This window comes from Rhamphochromis sp. 'chilingali', assembly GCF_963969265.1.
Source record: "Rhamphochromis sp. 'chilingali' genome assembly, chromosome: 10".
NCBI classification, from domain to species: domain Eukaryota; kingdom Metazoa; phylum Chordata; class Actinopteri; order Cichliformes; family Cichlidae; genus Rhamphochromis; species Rhamphochromis sp. 'chilingali'.
In genome coordinates this window covers 2934453-2953972 of record NC_137937.1, presented here as the reverse complement: position 1 = coordinate 2953972, position 19520 = coordinate 2934453, and the positions used below count along the sequence as shown (strand labels likewise).

General features: G+C 40.0%; 2 protein-coding genes across 5 annotated transcripts; both read left to right on the top strand.

Annotated features, from left to right (window-relative positions):
* Window positions 1-1478: 1478 nt before the first annotated feature.
* Window positions 1479-19503, top strand: trmt2a (tRNA methyltransferase 2 homolog A). Of its 4 annotated transcripts, XM_080894949.1 has the most exons (13): window positions 1479-1714; window positions 11917-12044; window positions 15429-16056; window positions 16162-16270; window positions 16505-16686; window positions 16902-17016; window positions 17102-17217; window positions 17337-17448; window positions 18171-18293; window positions 18424-18499; window positions 18639-18755; window positions 18839-18935; window positions 19018-19503. In XM_080894949.1, the coding sequence occupies exons 1-13, from the start codon at window positions 1485-1487 to the stop codon at window positions 19163-19165; spliced, it is 2181 nt and encodes a 726-aa protein (XP_080751075.1). In that variant the 5' UTR covers window positions 1479-1484; the 3' UTR covers window positions 19166-19503. The 4 variants fall into 4 exon arrangements, with proteins under 4 accessions (XP_080751075.1, XP_080751077.1, XP_080751076.1 ...); XM_080894951.1 differs by lacking the exons at window positions 1479-1714; window positions 11917-12044 and adding an exon at window positions 14788-15052; XM_080894950.1 differs by lacking the exons at window positions 1479-1714; window positions 11917-12044 and adding an exon at window positions 14788-15062.
* LOC308404758 (uncharacterized protein) lies at window positions 1721-12013 on the top strand. Its single transcript, XM_080894953.1, has 2 exons — window positions 1721-3530; window positions 5801-12013. The coding sequence occupies exons 1-2, from the start codon at window positions 3271-3273 to the stop codon at window positions 6069-6071; spliced, it is 531 nt and encodes a 176-aa protein (XP_080751079.1). The 5' UTR covers window positions 1721-3270; the 3' UTR covers window positions 6072-12013.
* Window positions 19504-19520: the final 17 nt, after the last annotated feature.

Below are 19520 nucleotides of genomic sequence, written 5' to 3'. Positions count from 1 at the left end.
GGCTGTGATTGGTTCGGCTCTGCGCTACTTAATTTGGATTGGCTGTCCTTTTTTTTTTTTTTTTTTTTTTTTTTTTTTTTTAAGAGGACGAGAGCGGCGAGGTCTATCGCAGTAGTTTAATTTTTCTATCGAGAAAAAGTTATATCGCGATACATATCGTTATCGTTCTATCGCCCAGCTCTAATTGTCACAGTTTACACCAATGTGGGGAAACCAGGATTTCAGACCTGGAAGAGAGGATGAAGTTTTTAGACAATGGTCAATTAAAGGACTTCAAAAAATCCAAGATTTGTATGCAACAGATTCTCAAGATATGATGTCCTTTGATATGCTTAGACATAAATATAATATAGATAGAAAGCAATTTTTCAAATATCTCCAAATTAGAAGTTACATTAGAGCGAATCAAAATAATACCTCCACCAAACCACCAAAATCAGAATTGGAAGACATAATAAGCAAAAGTAGTTCAAAAAAAGGGGCAATATCAGAAATATATAAATTGATTAGGTCCAAAACATCTGACAATTCTTTGGGAAGGTTGAACGCCTGGAAAAATGATTTAAAGAAAGACGTATCCGTGGAACAATGGGCATTGGTTTGTGCAAAAGCTCATAAACAAACTATTAATTCTAGACTAAGGTTGTTGCAATACAAATGGTTAATGCGAATATATGTTACTCCGGAAAAATTGAATAAGTACAACTCTAATATTCCAGACACTTGTAATAAATGTAATGAAGATAAAGGTAACTTTTGGCATTGTATTTGGGATTGCAGGAAGATAGGCTCTTTTTGGGTTGCAGTAACACAAACTATGAAACAAATATTATCCAAAGAGGTTGTTTTGGATCCTGGCTTCCTTATTCTGGGATTGTACCCAGAAAACATGAGATACACAAAAAGTGACAGAATGTTTATTGATATGGGTTTGTTACAAGCAAAAAGATTAATCGCACTAAAATGGAAAAGAACAAGGGAACCAAGTATCACACAGTGGATAAAACAAATGATGGTGGCTTTGCCATTGGAGCGGATAACATGTATACTGAAAAGGAAATTGGATGTTTTTGAGAAGGTGTGGAGACCATTTGTGAATTTTGTAGAAGGATTTGTATTATCTGAGGAGGACGAGGACTGAGGGCAATGACATTTGATTTGGGATAATGATAAATTTAGGCCTTTAACAGGGTGATAAATCTGATGACTTTTTTGTTTTCTTTTTGCTGTCTGAGAGGAGTGTATGTTCATGTAGTATTTAGAATGTTGGACTGTTTGTAAGTCATTAAAATGTAAAAAATAATAAAGATATTGTTGGAAAAAAAAGAATTAACAATGGAGTCAGCAGAGTCCACGTAACCTCTTTAAAGTGCAGTACTGCCATTAGGGCTGGGACAACGCGTCGACGTAATCGTACGTCGACGTAATCGTACGTCGACGTAAAAAAATCTGCGTCGATGCGTCGTCACTTTCAAAAAAAAGACATGGCGGCAGCGAGTAGCGGAATCATGAGTGAGGCAGTTGCAGTCAACTTAAATCACTCCACCCGAACACGCAGTTCTACAGTATGGGGATATTTTAACAGAAAAGGAAGTGATTCAGTCGTTTGCCGGCTTTGTGAGGTGGAAACGGCCTATCATAAAAGCATGACGGCTATGCACCAGCACCTCAAACGACTGCATCCAGGTACAGCTTCTGCAAAGGACAAACCACCGTAAGTTTTCAACTTTTTTACTAACGCTAGTTTTTACCCGTTAATTCATCCAGACCCCCCCCCACGTAGACGTACACTCACTTATAGACACAGAGATAAACACCCAACCTCCGTAAATGCAAAACTCATTTAAGCTGCTGAGCAGTAACATATAGCAGCTGCTGTTTAGTTGTACACTATTGAGTTCCTCTTGGGACTTCCGTACACTTTTTGGCACTTAACTACTTCCACAATTTTCAGCCGATTTTCACCGTTCAAATTTTAAACTATTCTGCTATTTCTGCTAATTCCTGCTATGTCTTTTGGTATTTTTCACTATTATACTTTTTAAAATATTAAGCTTAATTTGTCCCATTGAAATGAATGGGAAACTTCTGCAATTCTGCTAAAATTTGCTTGTTTCTGAAACTTAACTACTTTTCACGTAGAGCAACCATTCAAACTTTAAAATGTTCTCAAATTATTGGGCTATTCAGGTATAAATCAGCTTCCACTCAACTTCCACAAATTATACATCAAAACATAGGTATTTTTGCTGGCTTTCCGAAAATGTCACTATCATTGTTGTGGGATTTATAGAACTTTGGCAAATCTCCTCAGACCAACACAAAGTCGCAAAACTCTCCATAGAAAGTCAATGGAGAGCTTGTTCAAAATCACCGCTTGATTTCTGTAATGAGAGGCATATTCGAATCGTCATATCTCCTTAACGAAGCAAAGTTAAGACATAAGGCTTGTCCCAGTATATCTTCAGATACTCCTGACGCTCACAATTCAAGAATTATTTTCTCACCTATTACCGTTCTGAAATGAGTTAGACTTGTTTGAGGGTAGGAAATTCGTCCTTCGCTCAGATTTCTTCAGATTTCAAACTCTGGAAATGAACCACTTTTTTCTCTCGTCATATCTTTTTAATGGATTTCCACAGAGACCTGAAAATTTCCATGATTGTTCACCAAAGCCTGCTGTCTCTTACGGTGAAAGAATGATATTAATACTCCAAATAGATTTAGAGTTACAAAGCGTTGTTTGAGGGCAAGTCAAGGCAGTTTTTGCTTTGCTCTACTCAGTTATGGTGCATTAGAAGTCAAGTATCTTTAATAATTCATATTTTAATGATAAATTGTCAACACTTTAAGATTCCCCCATCTCTTCTGAACAAAACGGTTTAAGAATGACCGTTCTAGCCCCTACGGTTAGGAAATTATGGTCATTTGTTTGAGGGGAGTCGTCATTATGAGAAATAGACTGCAAAAATCCTGTGTCTCTCTGTGCTGCGTGCACCTGTTTTGGCGGGAAAAAGTACACAGCCTCTCTGATTGGTGGATTCAAATTCAGCAGCTCACAGCTGTTTGACTGACTAACGGTGTGTTCACACCGAACGCGATGGACGCGAACAAAATGCCCCAAACGCCCCTAATTTGACACGTGCACATTCGCGTCTCAACGTTTTGACGCGCGTGAACCGGAAATGTGGGAGGAAGTTGTGCCAGACCGGTATCTTTGCAAGATGGCAGCTGTCGAGCTAGCGCTTGAAGAGAGAGTCTCCCTTCTCTATGTACTGTGGAGAGCAGAGCAGCGGCGTAAAAGACGTCCTCGCCGTACCTGGGTCCATCAGGTCCTCCAGAGGCGTGAGCAGTTTGGTGAGTTTCACCATTTGCTCCAGGAGCTGCGCCTGGATGACGGCCGATTCCAGCGCTATCACCGTCGGCCAGTTTGAGGACCTGCTTTCCCTCGTCGGTCCCAGCATCGCCCGCCTAGACACCAACTACAGGTGCTCAATCCCACCTGCAGAGCGCCTGTCCGTCTGCCTGAGGTTAGTAAAACTATTTAATACGGTAGTCCTTTATTGATACCTGTGCTAATATATGCTAAACCATCCATTTATACACTGCTAACATGGATGTGCTATGCTAACAGTGAATGCTGTCGGTGTTTACTGATAGCAAACTGTGGTATGGAGACTGTTTATAATATTTCTAGTGATACTCAGAAGCTCTCATCAAGTCCCGATTTAATTCGATTTATGCTGTTATCAGTGTTTGCAATGATAGCATGGCTGTGGTGTCACATCAATGTATGCGCTCGGTGTTTGCTGATATCAAACTGTAGCATTAGGACTACTGAGTTAACCTTTGTAGTGATACTCACTCCTTTATATTTAGACTAGAGATGGACCGATCCGATATTACGTATCGGTATCGGTCCGATACTGACCTAAATTACTGGATCGGATATCGGAGAAAAATAAAAAATGTAATCCGATCCATTAAATATCACGAAAGCACCTCACAAAACTTGCAACACGCCGTAACTCGCCTCAGAACGTCGGAGCAGTATGCATCACGTGATAGAGCAGCTGTGGCATGCGGGACCTGTCGGTGGTCTGGATAGCATTTGGAGCTTCGCTAGCAACCTGGCATTTCATCTCCGACAAAGTTATCCCCGAGAGAAGTAAAGCAAGTGTGTAAGTCCATCTCTGAATGTTTGTAAAGCATTCCCACGTTAAGCTTAACGAGCGACTGCCTCTCGCTCTCCGGCTGCTACTTCAATCGTGAAACTGCTAATGATCAGCTGATCGGCTTTTCTGTTGTGAGTCTCTCTTGTTTGTTTTTGGTCCACTTTGCGCCAGAAAGAGGAAACCAGCGGCTGAACAACAGCAGCACGTTTAAGCTTGATAAGCTGTTGTTACAATTTATTTAATATTACTTTCTACACCAGGATCTTTTTCTATGTAGCTGACGGCTGGTAACTGTGCAGGGGCGGATCTAGCAAAGTTTAGCCAGGGGGGCCGATAGGGCATTAACTGGGAAAAGGGGGCACAAAGACATACTTTTCTTTCTTATTCTCATTTAAAATGTCTAGCTTTTAATAAATAATTATCTGACACCCAAAGTTTTAATTTGATGTAAAATGAATAGAAGTCAATTACTGTATATAGTGACTATTAAGTCTAATATATATACCCTAGTAAGCTATAGTACATTTTCCTTTGGGAAGGTACCATCTGTGCAGTCTGCAATTTTGTTGAAGAAAGATGTTGAATCTATTTAATATTTCTTGAAAAATAATTGATTTCTGTGCATTTTTTTCACACTTCATCAAATTAAGGTTGATTACGTTGATTAAGCATCATGAGGTGGAGCGTGAGGGGTGGTTCCCTATTTTTTATTTATTTATTTTTGTTGTTGCTGGGAGTTGGAACCCTATTAGTTAGGTTGCTTAATATTTACGCTAAGTACTCTTTAAAATACCAGAATAGGGAGGATGGTGTAGGTCTAAGTTTATTAGATTGATCAGTATTGCTGAACTATGAAATATTTTTTTTGTATACAGGTATAACAGAATAGCTTTAGTGTAGTTGTTGTTTTAAACTTGAGTATGAACTTGCAGACTTGCAAAATGCAGCAAGATATTTTAAAAAACAGTTTTGTTGATTAAAAAACACTATATCGGATTCATATCGGTATCGGCAGATATCCAAATTTATGATATCGGTATCGGTATCGGACATAAAAAAGTGGTATCGTGCCATCTCTAATTTAGACCTGGTTTAATTCTGGGATAGTTGAATATTTGTATATAATCCCTGCAACTGTCAGACTCTATAGCAGGGGTCACCAGCCTTTATTAAAACAGAGTTAGATAAAACTGAACAGTTTGGTTCATCTTTAGTTACATGGTTCTATCTTGATAAGCTATGTCTTATCACAGATTAATTTTTCAAAAATATTAATGATTTAAGCAAGGAAAGGGCTACATGTCAACATACAACTCTTTATTTCTATTAATGTCTTACTTCATTCCTACCTGATTGACATGTTTAGGGATTATGAGTGATTGGCTCACTGTAGTGGCAAAAGTTGCTACCAATCAAATTATGATATGTTAAAGTTAAAACAAAACACAACTGTTTTAGATATGATCTAATATACATTTTGTAATTATCCTTATAATTACAAAATGTTTTATGTAAGATTTAAGTTTTGTGATTTAAATCTGACATCACAAAAGTATTTTGGAATTTGAATAATGTATTTTGTAACTGCAGTACACATAATACTAATTTTGAACAATTTTGTCCAGGTTCCTTGTCACCGGGGACTCCTTCAGGACCATCGCGTTCAGTTACAGAGTCGGTGTGTCCACGGTGAGCCAGATCACCCCCCAGGCAGCGATGTCCATCTGGGACTGTCTAGTGGACGACTTCATGGCTGTGCCTTCACCTGGAGACTGGCGGTCCATCACAGAGGGATTCCAGGAGCGCTGGAACTTTCCTCTGTGCTGTGCAGCTCTGGATGAGAAGCACGTCCAGACAAAGGCACCCCATATATCATATAGGAGACACACACATTGATATACACTAAATATTTATTTCATTTCTTTTTTCTGGTGCCCAAATTTATGCACCTGCTTGATTTTGTTTAAACAATTATTGCACACTTTCTGTAAATCCAGTAAACTTCTTTTCACTTCTCAAATATCACTGTGTGTGTCTCCTGTATGATATTTAACTGACATTTTTTATTGTAACAACCAACGATTTATACAGGAAAATAATGTCTATTAACAAGGTTGCCCAAACTTTTGCATCCCACTGTATTAGTATATTTGTCATTAGTATAATATGAAATAAATTCTACATGTGTCAAGTCGGGTGCCAATATTTGCTGTGTAGTAGAACAGAGACATTTGTCATTATAAATGTTTATTTGATAAAATATATAAATTCAGTAACAAAAACATAAATATATGAAATTTAACTATTTACAGAGAGACAGGAATAAAAAGGACCCAGCTTGGAGTGGAAGAGCCTCAGGGAGAAGGAGGAGAAGAATAAGAACATTGTTTCTGCCCTGGAGAGCTGCTGCCTCATCAGAAAACTACTGATCATTAGGGTCCAATGTTTCCAAATTTAACACAGCTGTGCTGTTTTCAAAAACTAATTTATAAATTTGAAATTTCACGAATTCTCGTGTCTGAGGCGGCATGCTCTCCAGAGCAGGAACAAGGCTGAGGAGGAAATGCTCTGTTGGAGACGGGCGTGGCCTCTTTAGGGACTCCAGGATAGCCAGCTCCACCACAAAGTAATGAGAAGGCTGCTACTAGATTTTCATTTTCAAAATTGAAAAAAAAAACAGGATATGAACAGATTGGTTGTAGATATTTAGTAAAGGTGATCACAAGGGGATTCAAGCAAGTAACAAGCTATCAGTGCTTGATGTTCATACCTGTGGGTGCAGCAGCAGGAGCTGAGGGACCAGGGACTGGGGAGCCAGGAGAAGCAACAGGGGAGGACTCTGCTGCATGATTACTTGACTCTATCAGGAGAATATTAAATGTTAACAGGCTGAAGACAATAGTCATAGAGAATATTATATACTTATTATTATATACAGTGGTCTCTCATTTATTGCAGCACATGAACAGTAGTCACAGTCAGAGATGGGCAGTAACGCGTTACTGTAATCTGATTACTTTTTTCGAGTAACGAGTAAAGTAAGGGATTACTATTGCAAAAACGGTAATTAGATTACCGTTATTTTCCCGTAGGAACGCTGCGTTACTGCGTTACTAAAACCGTGATTTTTTGCGAGAATGTCTCACGACAGTGACGTAAGCGAGTGCGCCGTTAGTGACAACAGCTGTGTGCAGATCAACAATGGATCACATATCGATTGTGGGAGAGAGTATGAGCGTGCAGCGTGGAAGTACTGACCTTACTTTGAGTTTGATTCCATAAAAAGTGACAAAAACATTAGTGTCCGTTGTGCGTGGGAAGAAAACTTCTTTTTACAGCGAAAAAAACCCTAAACTTCCAACAAGCACCGAGTAGCTACGACATAATGGGAAACTCACAGAGAAACTGCCGTATCCTTCCACTGACCGCTGTACACCTGCACCAGGGTAAACCTCCGCCTACCGCAGTCCTGCTTTACAGGTGAAAATAGAGCAACAGGACTGCTGAGTCTTTGACTTTATTTATTTTCTGCTGTGTTTTACTTGCATCTATTTGAAAGACTGAGTGTAAACACAAAAAATATTTTATTTTATGTGCTGGAATGTGCAGAAAATAGGTTTAAATGTTAAACTAATTTATTCAACTCAGAGAATGTTGCATATAATTAAAGTTTTGCTTGATGCATAAAGTTAAAAGATTAAAACTGATAAAACAAGTTAAAAAAAGAGACTTTTCCATTTGATTACATTTTGTATGATGGATTATGTAGAAAAAGTAGAATTGGGCTGAAAGATCTATCGCTTTATCACCTCTTCAGGTTGTAAATCGTGTTTTTAAAAAGTAACTAAGTAACTAAGTAATTAATTACTTTTGAAAATAAGTAATCAGTAAAGTAACGGGATTACTTTTTGGGGGAAGTAATCAGTAATTAGTTACTGATTACTTTTTTCAAGTAACTTGACCAACACTGGTCACAGTTCTCACAAGTTGATTCTCAAAGTGCAAACCTTTGTCGATTTTAAAACGTAAAAGTATTATGCCGCGCTTTTTCTCCGTCTGCGGCGCCACTTTTGTGCGCCTTTTTCGCTCCCGGTGCAGGTGTCTATTTCCGAATGAGGGTCATAGTTAAGTGCTGTTTTTTCTATTGGACATGATGGTTATCAAAACCAAACATGATAAGTTTGGCAAGCGCAGGAGACACGACACGGAGGAGATTTGTCATTTGGGCTGCAGAATGCAATGCGCATTGTTGAAAGCTGTACGGTGCAATAAAAAAAAATCAGCGAAAAGGCGAGGCGGTGACGGATGAACAGTGGGACTACTGTATACTGTTTATTAATAAACAAAATATATTCCTGTATGACAACACGCATAAATTAACTGCCTACATTAATTCATTGTAAACATACCTTCTGACTGACACTCCCCTGCTGCCTCTTCGGGCTGTCCCTGGTCCTCGGGGGAGAAGTTCCCCACGGTCCGCACCATATTTCCGCTAGTCTCCCGCGGGGTGAGGAAGGGGTCCAGAAACCCTATGACCGCGAAGAACTTCCATCTCCTCCCCGATCCTGCTGCAGACCCACTCCTCTTCTCCTTCTCTGTCCTCTTCTCCTTATTATAGGTGTCCCTGAGGCTCTTCCACTTTCTCCTGCAGATGTCCTCTGAATAAACGCATTATCTGGTTAGCCGAAAGGTATTTGTACAACAGTGGGAAAATCGCGGGACAGTAGGTGGGCTTGCTAGCTTTTGTGCGGCTTCATCGGGTCAGTCTGAAAATTAAAAAGAAGAAGGAATGGACTTACCAGGTTGCCCGATCTCCTCACTTATGTGCCTCCAAGCTAGGTCCTTTTTATTCCTGTCTTGGTAGAAATAGTAGCTGGCATCATACAGCTCGGGGTAATTAGCCACAGCACTGATTAGCTTTTCCTCCATACTGAATGAAGAATGAATGGCTTTGGCTGGATCTGCCCCTTTGACCTAGGTCAGAGCCACGTCACCAGGCTCCTGATTGGTTGTCGCGGCGCGATTTGATGCTGGAGTTCAGATTTTCCAACTCGAGCAGTAGACGCGAAACGCGCGTATGCACAAAATGCAACACAAAAACTCACGCGCGTGGTTTTATTCGCGCGTCAAACGCGCCAGATGCGCTACACTGACGCTCGTTTCACGCGTTTTGGCGACGCAAATCTCCTTCCGAATTTTCGCGGGACCCGCAATCGCGCGTCATTGTGCCTTTCCATTGACTTTACATGTAAACCTGACGCTCTATTCGCGTCCATCGCGTTCGGTGTGAACAAACATGCTGTTGACAGCCCCAGTTCACTTGCTGCTGCTGTGTGTGTGTGTGTGTGTGTGTGTGTGTGTGTGTGTGTGTGTGTGTGTGTGTGTGTGTGTGTGTGTGTCAGACAGAGAGAGAGAGAGAGAGAGAGAGAGCCTTTTAATGTGATGATCTCATTGTAAGATTCAAATTCAATATATTTAGACTGGTTGACTGAATTGGATCCTGTGTGTGTGTCTCTCTGTGCATGTGTTTCCATATGTGTCCATATTTGTGATTGTGTGGCTGTTATATATTTTTTTGCAGATTTTTGTCATTTAACAAGTATATTTGAGGGACCCTCAGCATGTTCAGCATTTTTTCAGCTGTCCATTTTGCTTTTCCAATTTTTCTGTTTAACTTATTACTATTGTGCTAAATCATACTATTTCTGCTATTTTATAAGATTTGTGCTAAATATAGTATTTCTGCCGAATATAGTATTTCTGATTAATTATAGTTTTTCTACCAAATCATAGTACAGTATTTTTGCTTTTTATAGTATTTGTGCTAAAACATAGTATTTCTACTAAATGTAGTATTTATGCTTAATCATACTATTTCCATATATTACTGCCAGGTCCCCTGGCAGCCAATCCTCTGTGAGGATTGAGACATTCAAATTTACAAATCAGGGCCTGCACGGCTTCACAGCCAGCCAATCATATCTGAGGGCTGAGGCATTCAAATTTGCATATTGAGGCCTTCACGGCTTGTAAGCCAACCAGTCATCCATGTCATATATCTCTAAAAATTCACATTTTTATTTTAAATAGACAACACTTACTTACACTTATTTGTGTGTGTGTGTCTGTGTGTGTGTGAGAGAGAGAGAGCGCCTTTTTATGGGATGATCTCATTGTAAGATTCCAATTCAATATATTTAGACTGGTTGACTGAATTGGATCCTGTGTGTGTGTCTCTCTGTGCATGTGTTTCCATATGTGTCCATATTTGTGATTGTGTGGCTGTTATATATATATATTTTTTCATTTAACAAGTATATTTGAGGGACCCTCAGCATGTTCAGCATTTTTTCAGCTGTCCATTTTGCTTTTCCAATTTTTCTGTTTAAGTTATTACTATTGTGCTAAAATCACACTATTTCTGCTATTTTATAAGATTTGTGCCAAATATAGTAATTCTGTTAAATTGTAGTTTTTCTACCAAATCATAGTACAGTATTTTTGCTTTTTATAGGATTTTTATAGGATATTTATATTGCTTAATATAGTATTTATGCTTTTTAAAGGATTTGTGCTTAATATAGTATTTATGCTAAATTATAGTATTTCTGCCATTTTATAGTTGTGCTAAAACATAGTCTTAATTTAAAATTACAATATTCATAGTTCATCACAGGGTCTCTGGTAAAACACAGTATTTCTGCTCTGTTGTACTATTTTTCTAAATCATAGTGTTTCCATAATGTTTAAGTATTTCTGGCTAAATATATTCTTTCTGTTATCTTATACTATTTCTCCTAAAGTCTTGTATTTTTGAGAAGTTATCATGTTTCTGGTAAGTTACAATATTTCTGCTACGTTCTGCTATGCTATTGTATTTCTGCCAAGTATTATGTTTCCTCTAAGATATTGCAGTTCTGCTAAGTTATTCCATTTTAGCATAGTTCCTTTGCTTCTGCAAAGTTTTTACAATTTCTGCAACTTTTCAGCTTTTTCAGCTAGTTTTTGCATGCAGCTTCAGCTTAAAGCATCCACACTGCATTTTCGCAGGAAATGCAAATTTTTCTAGTTGTTATTGTTTTTTTGGTTTGTGGCCCATGCTGGCGAAATGAGTCGGAATGCACGCAGGCTGATTATCAGAATCGGCGAAAGACAAAAATGTGAGACAGCGAATTGGCCGCAGGAGAAATGTTAACAAGGATAATGCACCACCTGCTAAACGTAGCCGTCGTGGACACTATTACAACATTGTTAAAGTGCTTGCAAAAGCAAAATGACAATGAACTCTTGATTTGTCAAATTTAATGTGTTTCATCCTATTTGAACGCTGTTTTTACACATAATGCTTCTCCAGCTTGATCTTATAGATCAAAGTTATGCCATCTAATGACTAGAAAGCAGTGCACCAGTAAAGGTGCCATCAGCTATGGCTGTTTAAACGTTATTTTTTCCAGCCATCATGATTACTGCATATCATAAGTTCAACATTGGGGATTATTATTAACCTCTTACTGTTATGCTATGAAAGCACATGGCATAACAGTATGTGTGTATCTATCTATCTATCTATCTATCTATCTATCTATCTATCTATCTATCTATCTATCTATCTATCTATCTATCTATCTATCTATCTCAACCAGATCCTTATCAAATTATTTTGATATTATGCTTTCCATATAATTATTTAGTAATTATTCGAATTCATCTGTGTGCTGTGTGTGGTTTATGATTTCAGGAATAAACAGAAAAGTCTGGAGGACTACTGTCAGAGAAGAAGTACACCATGCACCCCCCAGGAGGTGGCTGTACTTACTGAGAGCGTCTTAGCTATGATTTTAAAAGACAAGAGACCACTTGCTGTGGGTGAGGGATTCAAAGAAATGCTGACCACCTTCCAACCAGGTTACACTCTGCCGTCTAAGCGTCATTTTACAAGCATGATGGAGAGAAAGTATGAAACTTCAGTGCAGAGACTAAGGAATGAACTAAAAAAAGCCACATCCAAAATCTCCCTTACCACTTATGCTTGGACAAGTCTGGTCACAGAGTCCTACTTAGGGGTAACTTGTCATTTCATTATTTGTTCAAAGACGCCATTGCTACTGTTTGTATATTATTAATTTTTTGCTATGATTTCCTTTATATTTGTTTTGCAAAACATTTAATTTTTTGTTAAAAACAGAAGATTGTAGTACAATGTTATTGTGGATCAGGGCCGTGCAGAGAGGTTTAAAGGGGCGGGTGCTCAAAGCTAAAAAGGGGCACATTGAACCAGGCTGAATAACAACAACACACATTCATCAAGAATCTAATATGGGCAACAAGGCAAAGCAAACGTAGCCGATGTTTTACCTGATGGGTACAATGTTGCTGTTGAGGGGTTGCTGTGGATAGTGCTGGAGGGCAGGGCTGTGTTGATCTGAGACTGTAGACATTAAAAAGTCCACAGGAGAGATGGTAGCTGATTAATTAAACAAGTGTCATGAGATAATAACAAAATGCAAAGATTGGTGACAGCGCTTGGAACCATAAGGCAACAAAAAACTGTGAGAAATAAATTAGGCTCTGCCTGTGAATCACTCTTTGCTTCTCTTCTTCCTTCCATCCCATCTTTTCATATATCACTTTCCACTTGCTGTCCATCTGAGAACAAGGCACAACTTGCTATTGCAATAAACTATAATTTAATTATCCACACCTAACAACTCCAGCACTTAATCTATAATAAAATGATGACAGAAAAATGTTATAGCCCTGCTTTTAGTAGCCTCACACAGCTCCTACTGTTTCCTCCTCATGTCCTTACCAGCCATGTCTGCACAATGTTATATCATGAGTAATATTTTTTTTAAAAATCCATCTAAATAAAACACACACATGCACGCACACACAGGGACATTTTAGACCTTCTTCAGAATACTGTATATACTATGGGCATCATGGTGCTGATCCAGAATCCTTACATATTTATTACTAGAGCTACAATAATAAAGCAATGAGGAGGGGGAAGTAATAAATATGAAATAATGTATTTATGATGATTTGTTTCACTATCCACTCTGTGCAGGGCAAAGCTTATTACATTTTTAAACTGTAGAGATACAATCATTTTACTGCTGTAAAATCCAACTTTTGTCTTATTTAAAATATAAATCTAATATAATCTGCTTCTTAATGTATGTTCTTTAAATTACAGCTTGTGTTTTTAATATATTATAATTATAATAATGCACAATTATGTGGACATGCGTATTAGATCGTTTTTAGTGAAATATAATCCCTCCAGAAAGGCAGGAAAAGCCCGGAAACTTACTTTAAAACTAAATATGTTCCCTAAAACGGTGACAGAGCTACAGACCCATGACAGCCTTACACAGGTAGCCAGCAGCTATGACCAGCACTACTTGTGCAGTTAATAAAAGGACAGGTAATGTTTGTCGCGCTGTTGCACACACAGCACGCTCGTTTGTTTCAGTTCGTCAGTTGCAACAAGACAGCTTACCAACGTGTACGTAATAAGCTGATACTCCTGTGTGCTACACACTACAGTGCACGCTGTACACCTACTTACTGGTTTTGTCGCATCAGTCTGTGTCTCTGAGTTAACTTGTGTTTCTCCTACAGCTCCGGACTACAAAAAATGCGTGTGCTCTTTGTGAGCTCGTTCCCAGCTCCTAACCAGCGCGTTCTGCCGTCAAGGGCGATCATTGGTTAAATGTGATCATGTGACTGATGCAAGCCAGATCCTTTTATTTGGCAAAACTGTGATTAATAGTTAAATATTATTGTTGAGGGGCACAGACAGGACTCCGCACGCACACACACAAAGAAAATTTAAAAAAAAAAAAAAAAGTTGCCTCAACAAAAGGGCACTTCGGGCACCCATCAGGAAAGGGGCGGGTGCCCAAGCCCCTCTAGCCTCCCCCCCCCCCCTTCTGCACGTGCCTGGTAGGAGAGCCTGCACTGTAGATACTGGGTTTTATTAAGAGAATGCAATTGCAACAATAACAAATTGAAAAGATTTTTTCATTCCCTGTAATGTATGGCTGCTGAGTAGCCATACCAGACATGCACACAGGGTGACCAGATCACAATAAGCCGCATGTCGGACTTTTCAACTCTTGCTAGGTAAACACCATAAGAATAAAGGGAAGCTTTCACTCTCCCTTGTTATTTCAGCTGCGATTCTGTCTGGTAACAGTCTATAGGTTTGAGTAAGGATGTATCCATAGGTCTTTTTGGAGCACTAGCTGACAATTTATGAATCTTTAGCCAAATATACTGTGTGGCTTCACACCATTTTTTCTCTTATGTGAAACTGAAAAATAACTCTATTTCTCAGTATATCTGTCATCTGCTTTGTGGTATTTTCCACTATATTGCACAGAATGATATATTTGTTCATGATAAAAGCATGACCTAAATATGTACTAAGGAAAATCCAGTGTTTAGAAAGGTGGATGTCCTGCAGAGCCTGTAAAATGTGGGACATTGGTTCAAGATGTGGGAGAGGGGGGAAAGCATAAAAATGCTGTGCAGTCCCCCTCCTTAAGGTCCTTAAGGTGTTGTGTTACTGGTGTTACTTCATACTTCATGTTGTGCAGGGAGGGACATCTGATCCCCCTCCCTGCACAACATGAAGTATGAAGTAACACCAGTAACACAACACCTTAAGGACGTAAACCAATGTGTAGACAGTGATGTGCAAAGCTTTTCTTAACCCTCCTATCTATGAAAGTGACCAAGGTACACAAAGTTAAAGCCGCTGGGATGCCTGTCACTTTAACAAAGTTCATAGTTCAAGCTGCACGTGCTTGAATCAACATGGCGTCGCCTGCTCAATAGAAGTGGAGCAGAAAGTAAATACAGAGGTACGGGAAGGTAAGGAGCTCTCGTGGAATGTTACCGCTAGTCAAAAACAGCGCACTACACAAAGTGTTCCGTTAAGATACCGACGTCGTTCCTCTGAAACTGCAAAGAATGTAACTTCCTGCTCGAGCTAACATCAAGTCTTTCAGTTTGCCATATAACCAAAACATAATTACTGAAAAGCAGTAAGTGCATGTACTGTTATGTAGAGTAACAGCATTGTTTTACATAGTCACGGTGACACATTAATTGTAGCAGTTATTTGAAAGTTGCACAATACCCTAAACCAGGCTTGAGAGTAGAGTATGCGACTTTTTTCACGTTTTAACTCCGTGAATGCGAGCTCCTGATAGGCCTACTTATTGTTTGGTGCTTTAGGAATCAGCACAGTGATGGCAGATATCAGCAGCAGCCCAGCGGCCATCACTCCAGCCTCGCTCTCCCTGGAGGAGAAGCCTGATGACCTCTCCAAAAATGATGTTGCCAAGCCTGATGTTCAGGCTGAAGGAGAAAGCCAGGGGGCTCCTGACCCCGGCGTGTACCGCTACATCAAAGAGGACCTGTTCACGTCGGAGATCTACAAAGTGGAGATCAGGAATCTGCCCAGGTTCATAGGCTTCAATGACCTGAAGAAGTTCTTGGCCAAGCATGGCCTCAACCCGCACAAAATCAAGCTGTTTGGCAGGCAGACGTTTGCTTTCGTCACCTTCAAGAACGAGGAGGAGCGCGACAAGGCCATGAAGATGGTGCATGGCATGCAGTGGAAGGGCCAGGTGCTTAGTGTCAAGCTGGCCAAACCCAAGGCAGACCCCATCTTGAGAAAGAGGAAGGAGAATGAGGGGGAGAGCGCGCCCCCATGCAAACGAACAGATGATGGGGACGAGGATGAGGAGCCGCTCAGTGTCCAGATCGCCAACGTCGTGACACCTCTGTGGAACATCTCTTATGACGAGCAGCTGAAGAGGAAGGAACAGGAGGTGGTGGTGGTTCTGCAGAAGCTGGCCAAGTAAGTGTAATATAATACAGATTTGGGGTTATTTATAGGTCATGTTGTACTTTTTATGGGACTTGCTGACATGTCCGTACAAGTTAAACCTTTGTTTTCTTTCAGAGAGATCGGCAGCACCAACAAAGCCATGGTGCCGTGGCTGTTTGCACAGAAAGGGAAATACAACAACATGTGTTGTCCTCTGGAAGCCCTCCGACCGTCTCCTACACAGGTATACTTTGAATAGTTGCTTTTATTTGTCCATAAAAGGCAGGTGGTTATGCAACAGTTAAAAAAAAAGAAAAGAAAAAAAAGGCAAAGCACAAAATAAAAAGTAACTAATTAGAGATGGAAAATGACGTACATAAGTTTATTCTGTTTCACGATCTCTCGGCTGTTTTCATGTCTCTAAATATTGTATATAATTTAATATTCATCCTTCTGACCCGGTTTCCGATCGTGACAGACAGAGTACAGAAACAAGTGCGAGTTCCTCATATCGGTGGGTGCAGATGGCGAGGATAAAACCATCGGTTTCCGCCTGGGGAAATACAAGGGAGGGTCCTGTGCTGTGGTGGGGCCGGCTGACACGTGCCACGTGCCGCCAGAGGCCAAGAAGATGGTCAGCGAGTTTCAAAAGTTCATCAGGTATTATTATGTGTGCTCGTGAGGATCTAGGAACAGTTTAGTTTGGGGAACTAAAGCTGCTTGGAAAAAGTAGTTGAACCTAAATAAAAAAAGATCAAATTCATAATGTACATGTCATGTTATTTGAGAAATATGATACAAATAAGTGGAAAAAAACAAAGCAAGTTGTCTAAAAGTGACTAATCGCTCAGTCTGGCTGTGATTTTTGCAAACAGAACAACTCCATACTCTGTGTACAGCCCAGAGACATATGAAGGACACTGGAAGCAGCTGACTGTACGTACTACGAGGACCAAACATGCCATGGCCATGGTGTTCTTCAACCCACAGGTGATGAAATGTTGAAACTGAACTAGCGCCCCATGCTGTTAAAGGTCTCCCTTTTGATTCGCTTCATTTGTTTAATGACTCTTAGAAACTTGAAGAAGAGGAACTTGGTGCTTTAAAGAACTCCATGAAGGAGTACTTCACAGAAGGAGAGGGGAAAGACAGCGGCGTGACCTCTCTGTACTTTGTTAGAGAGGGCCAAAGGTAAAACTAAACTACATGCTCAGTAAGTCATAATCTGTATGAATTTAATGACTGAATGTCATCTTAATAATACTCTGACTATTTATGTAACTTCTTGTATTTTTTTTTTGCCTGTTAAGGAAATCTCCAAACCCAGAGGATCTCCCCTGTGAGCTGGTGGTTGGAGAGACCTGCATTCAAGAAGAAATGCTTGGTTTGAAATTCAGGATTTCTCCGCATTCATTCTTCCAGGTGAGGAAGAGCAGAAGCTGCATGTTGTGGAAGTTATGAGGTCTGGTTTGCAACTAGAATATTTCAGGATTTCTTTCTGTGAGGATGAGTGAACACATGTTATCGCAGGCATGGTAATCCTTTTCTGAAGTTCTGATCTCACCATGTTATCCTTCTGCAGATGGGGTGAAATGGTACTCCTCTGGCCAGGGGTGGGCAACTCTTGGCCTCGAGGGCCAGTGTCCTGCAGGTTTTAGATGTGTCCTTGATCCAACACAGCTGATTCAAGTGGCTAAATGACCTCCACAACATGTCTTGTAGTTCTCCAGAGGCCTGGTAATGAACTAATCATTTGATTCAGGTGTGTTGACCCAGGGTGAGATCTAAAACCTGCAGGAGACAGGCCCTCGTGGCCTGGAGTTCCCCACCCCCTAGCTAGGCTCTTCTAAGGCTCATCACAGAGCCTAACAAACAGAAGTAGATCACTGTACTTCACCATGCTTTACCTTTTTTTTGCAGGCATTCCTAAAATGTGGAAACCTCTCCAAATACAGGGCTTAACTCAAAAATATCCCACAAGGCTGGAGTGACTGTGAATTTAATACATTCATCTTATGTTTGTTTGTTTTGTTATTAATCTGTGGCTAGGACACTCGGGTATGGTAGACGATGGTCCCAGTTGTGTTTGCCAGCTTTAACATCAGGTGCTCAGCCTCCATTAACAATCTGTTTCTGTGTGCTAGGTGAATACAGGAGCTGCAGAGGTGCTGTACTCTGCTGTGGGGGAATTGGCCCAGCTGGATCAGGACAGCATAGTACTGGATGTGTGCTGCGGGACAGGAACCATTGGCATCTCTTTGGCTAAGGTAATGGTTTTTTTTTTTTTTTGTCAATGTATAGGTGTTGTGTGCATTTTCTCATTAGTCATGAAGCAGGACAAATGCACACTGACTCGGTTTCATGTTGCCTTTTTTTGCCACCCACTTTTATATCTAGAGGGTGAAAAAGGTGATAGGGATTGAGATGTGCCAGGAAGCAGTGGAGGACGCCAAAGTTAATGCAAAGCTGAATGGTAGGCACCACGAACATCATCACTTTTATCTTTTTGTAGCATTTAGTTTGGGTAAAGCGCATAAGTTGTGGTATTGATGTGATTAACTTTAGTAATTGTATGCATGCTGCATCCCTCTCTTATTTTTTGTGTTTTTAAGGTCTCAGTAATGTTGAGTTTCACTGTGGAAAAGCTGAGGATGTGTTCCCCAACATCCTCAATGCTGTCGTTTCATCCAGTGCGACTGCTATCGTAGATCCACCACGAGCAGGCCTACGTGAGTGCACGTTATGATCAAAAGATCTACTCAGGTTAAGATGGTTGTAGTAAGAGATGATTATTTTTTCTTTGTTTCCTTAGACTCAAAGGTGATACTCGCAATCAGGAGAGCAGAGCATTTAAAGAGGCTGGTTTATGTATCATGTAATGCCAAGGCAGCAATGACCAACTTCATTGAGTAAGTGAATTTTGTAGTAGAAAATAAGCCAAAATAAAAAAAATTAAAATGTGACTCCAACTGGAATTGTTTTTTCCTTCAGTCTGTGCAGAGCTCCATCAAACAGAGTTCATGGAGCCCCATTCCGTCCAGTGCGATCCATAGCCGTGGATCTGTTCCCTCAAACCATGCATGTTGAGATGATTCTGCTGCTGGAGAGAGTGGACTACAGCGAAGACTCAGTTTTATAGCTGGAGAAATGGGTCTCTGTGCAGTTTGATTGGCAAATTGGGCTTCCTCCTCTATAAATGTATCCACACAGTACTCTGAAGAATTAACATTGTCATTTACATATTTGTAAAGCCAAAAAGTAACACAAGTTAAATCCCAGTTTTCACAGTGAGCGATAACTGTAGTGTCTTTTTGCATGAACCTTTGTTAGCTTTGACCTAAAGTTTAATTTTCAAACTAATACTGTGTTTTCTGTTATTCCAAACAGTAAAAGCTTAACCAATAAATTACCACCTCAGCTCACTTCCCCCTTTTTAGTTTTGATCCTTCAATCACTGAATAAACAAAAGCTCTTGTAGCTATTAGTCAAGACAT

Bases quoted from the DNA above. Each gene is read 5' to 3' on its own strand.
- trmt2a (XM_080894949.1), top strand. From the start codon at position 1,485: ATGGCGGCAGCGAGTAGCGGAATCATGAGTGAGGCAGTTGCAGTCAAC. The intron at 17,017-17,101 runs GTGATGAAATGT...AATGACTCTTAG, and splicing joins TGGTGTTCTTCAACCCACAG to AAACTTGAAGAAGAGGAACT. The intron at 18,756-18,838 runs GTGAGTGCACGT...TTGTTTCCTTAG, and splicing joins TCCACCACGAGCAGGCCTAC to ACTCAAAGGTGATACTCGCA.
- LOC308404758 (XM_080894953.1), top strand. From the start codon at position 3,271: ATGTACTGTGGAGAGCAGAGCAGCGGCGTAAAAGACGTCCTCGCCGTA. The intron at 3,531-5,800 runs GTTAGTAAAACT...AATTTTGTCCAG, and splicing joins CGCCTGTCCGTCTGCCTGAG to GTTCCTTGTCACCGGGGACT.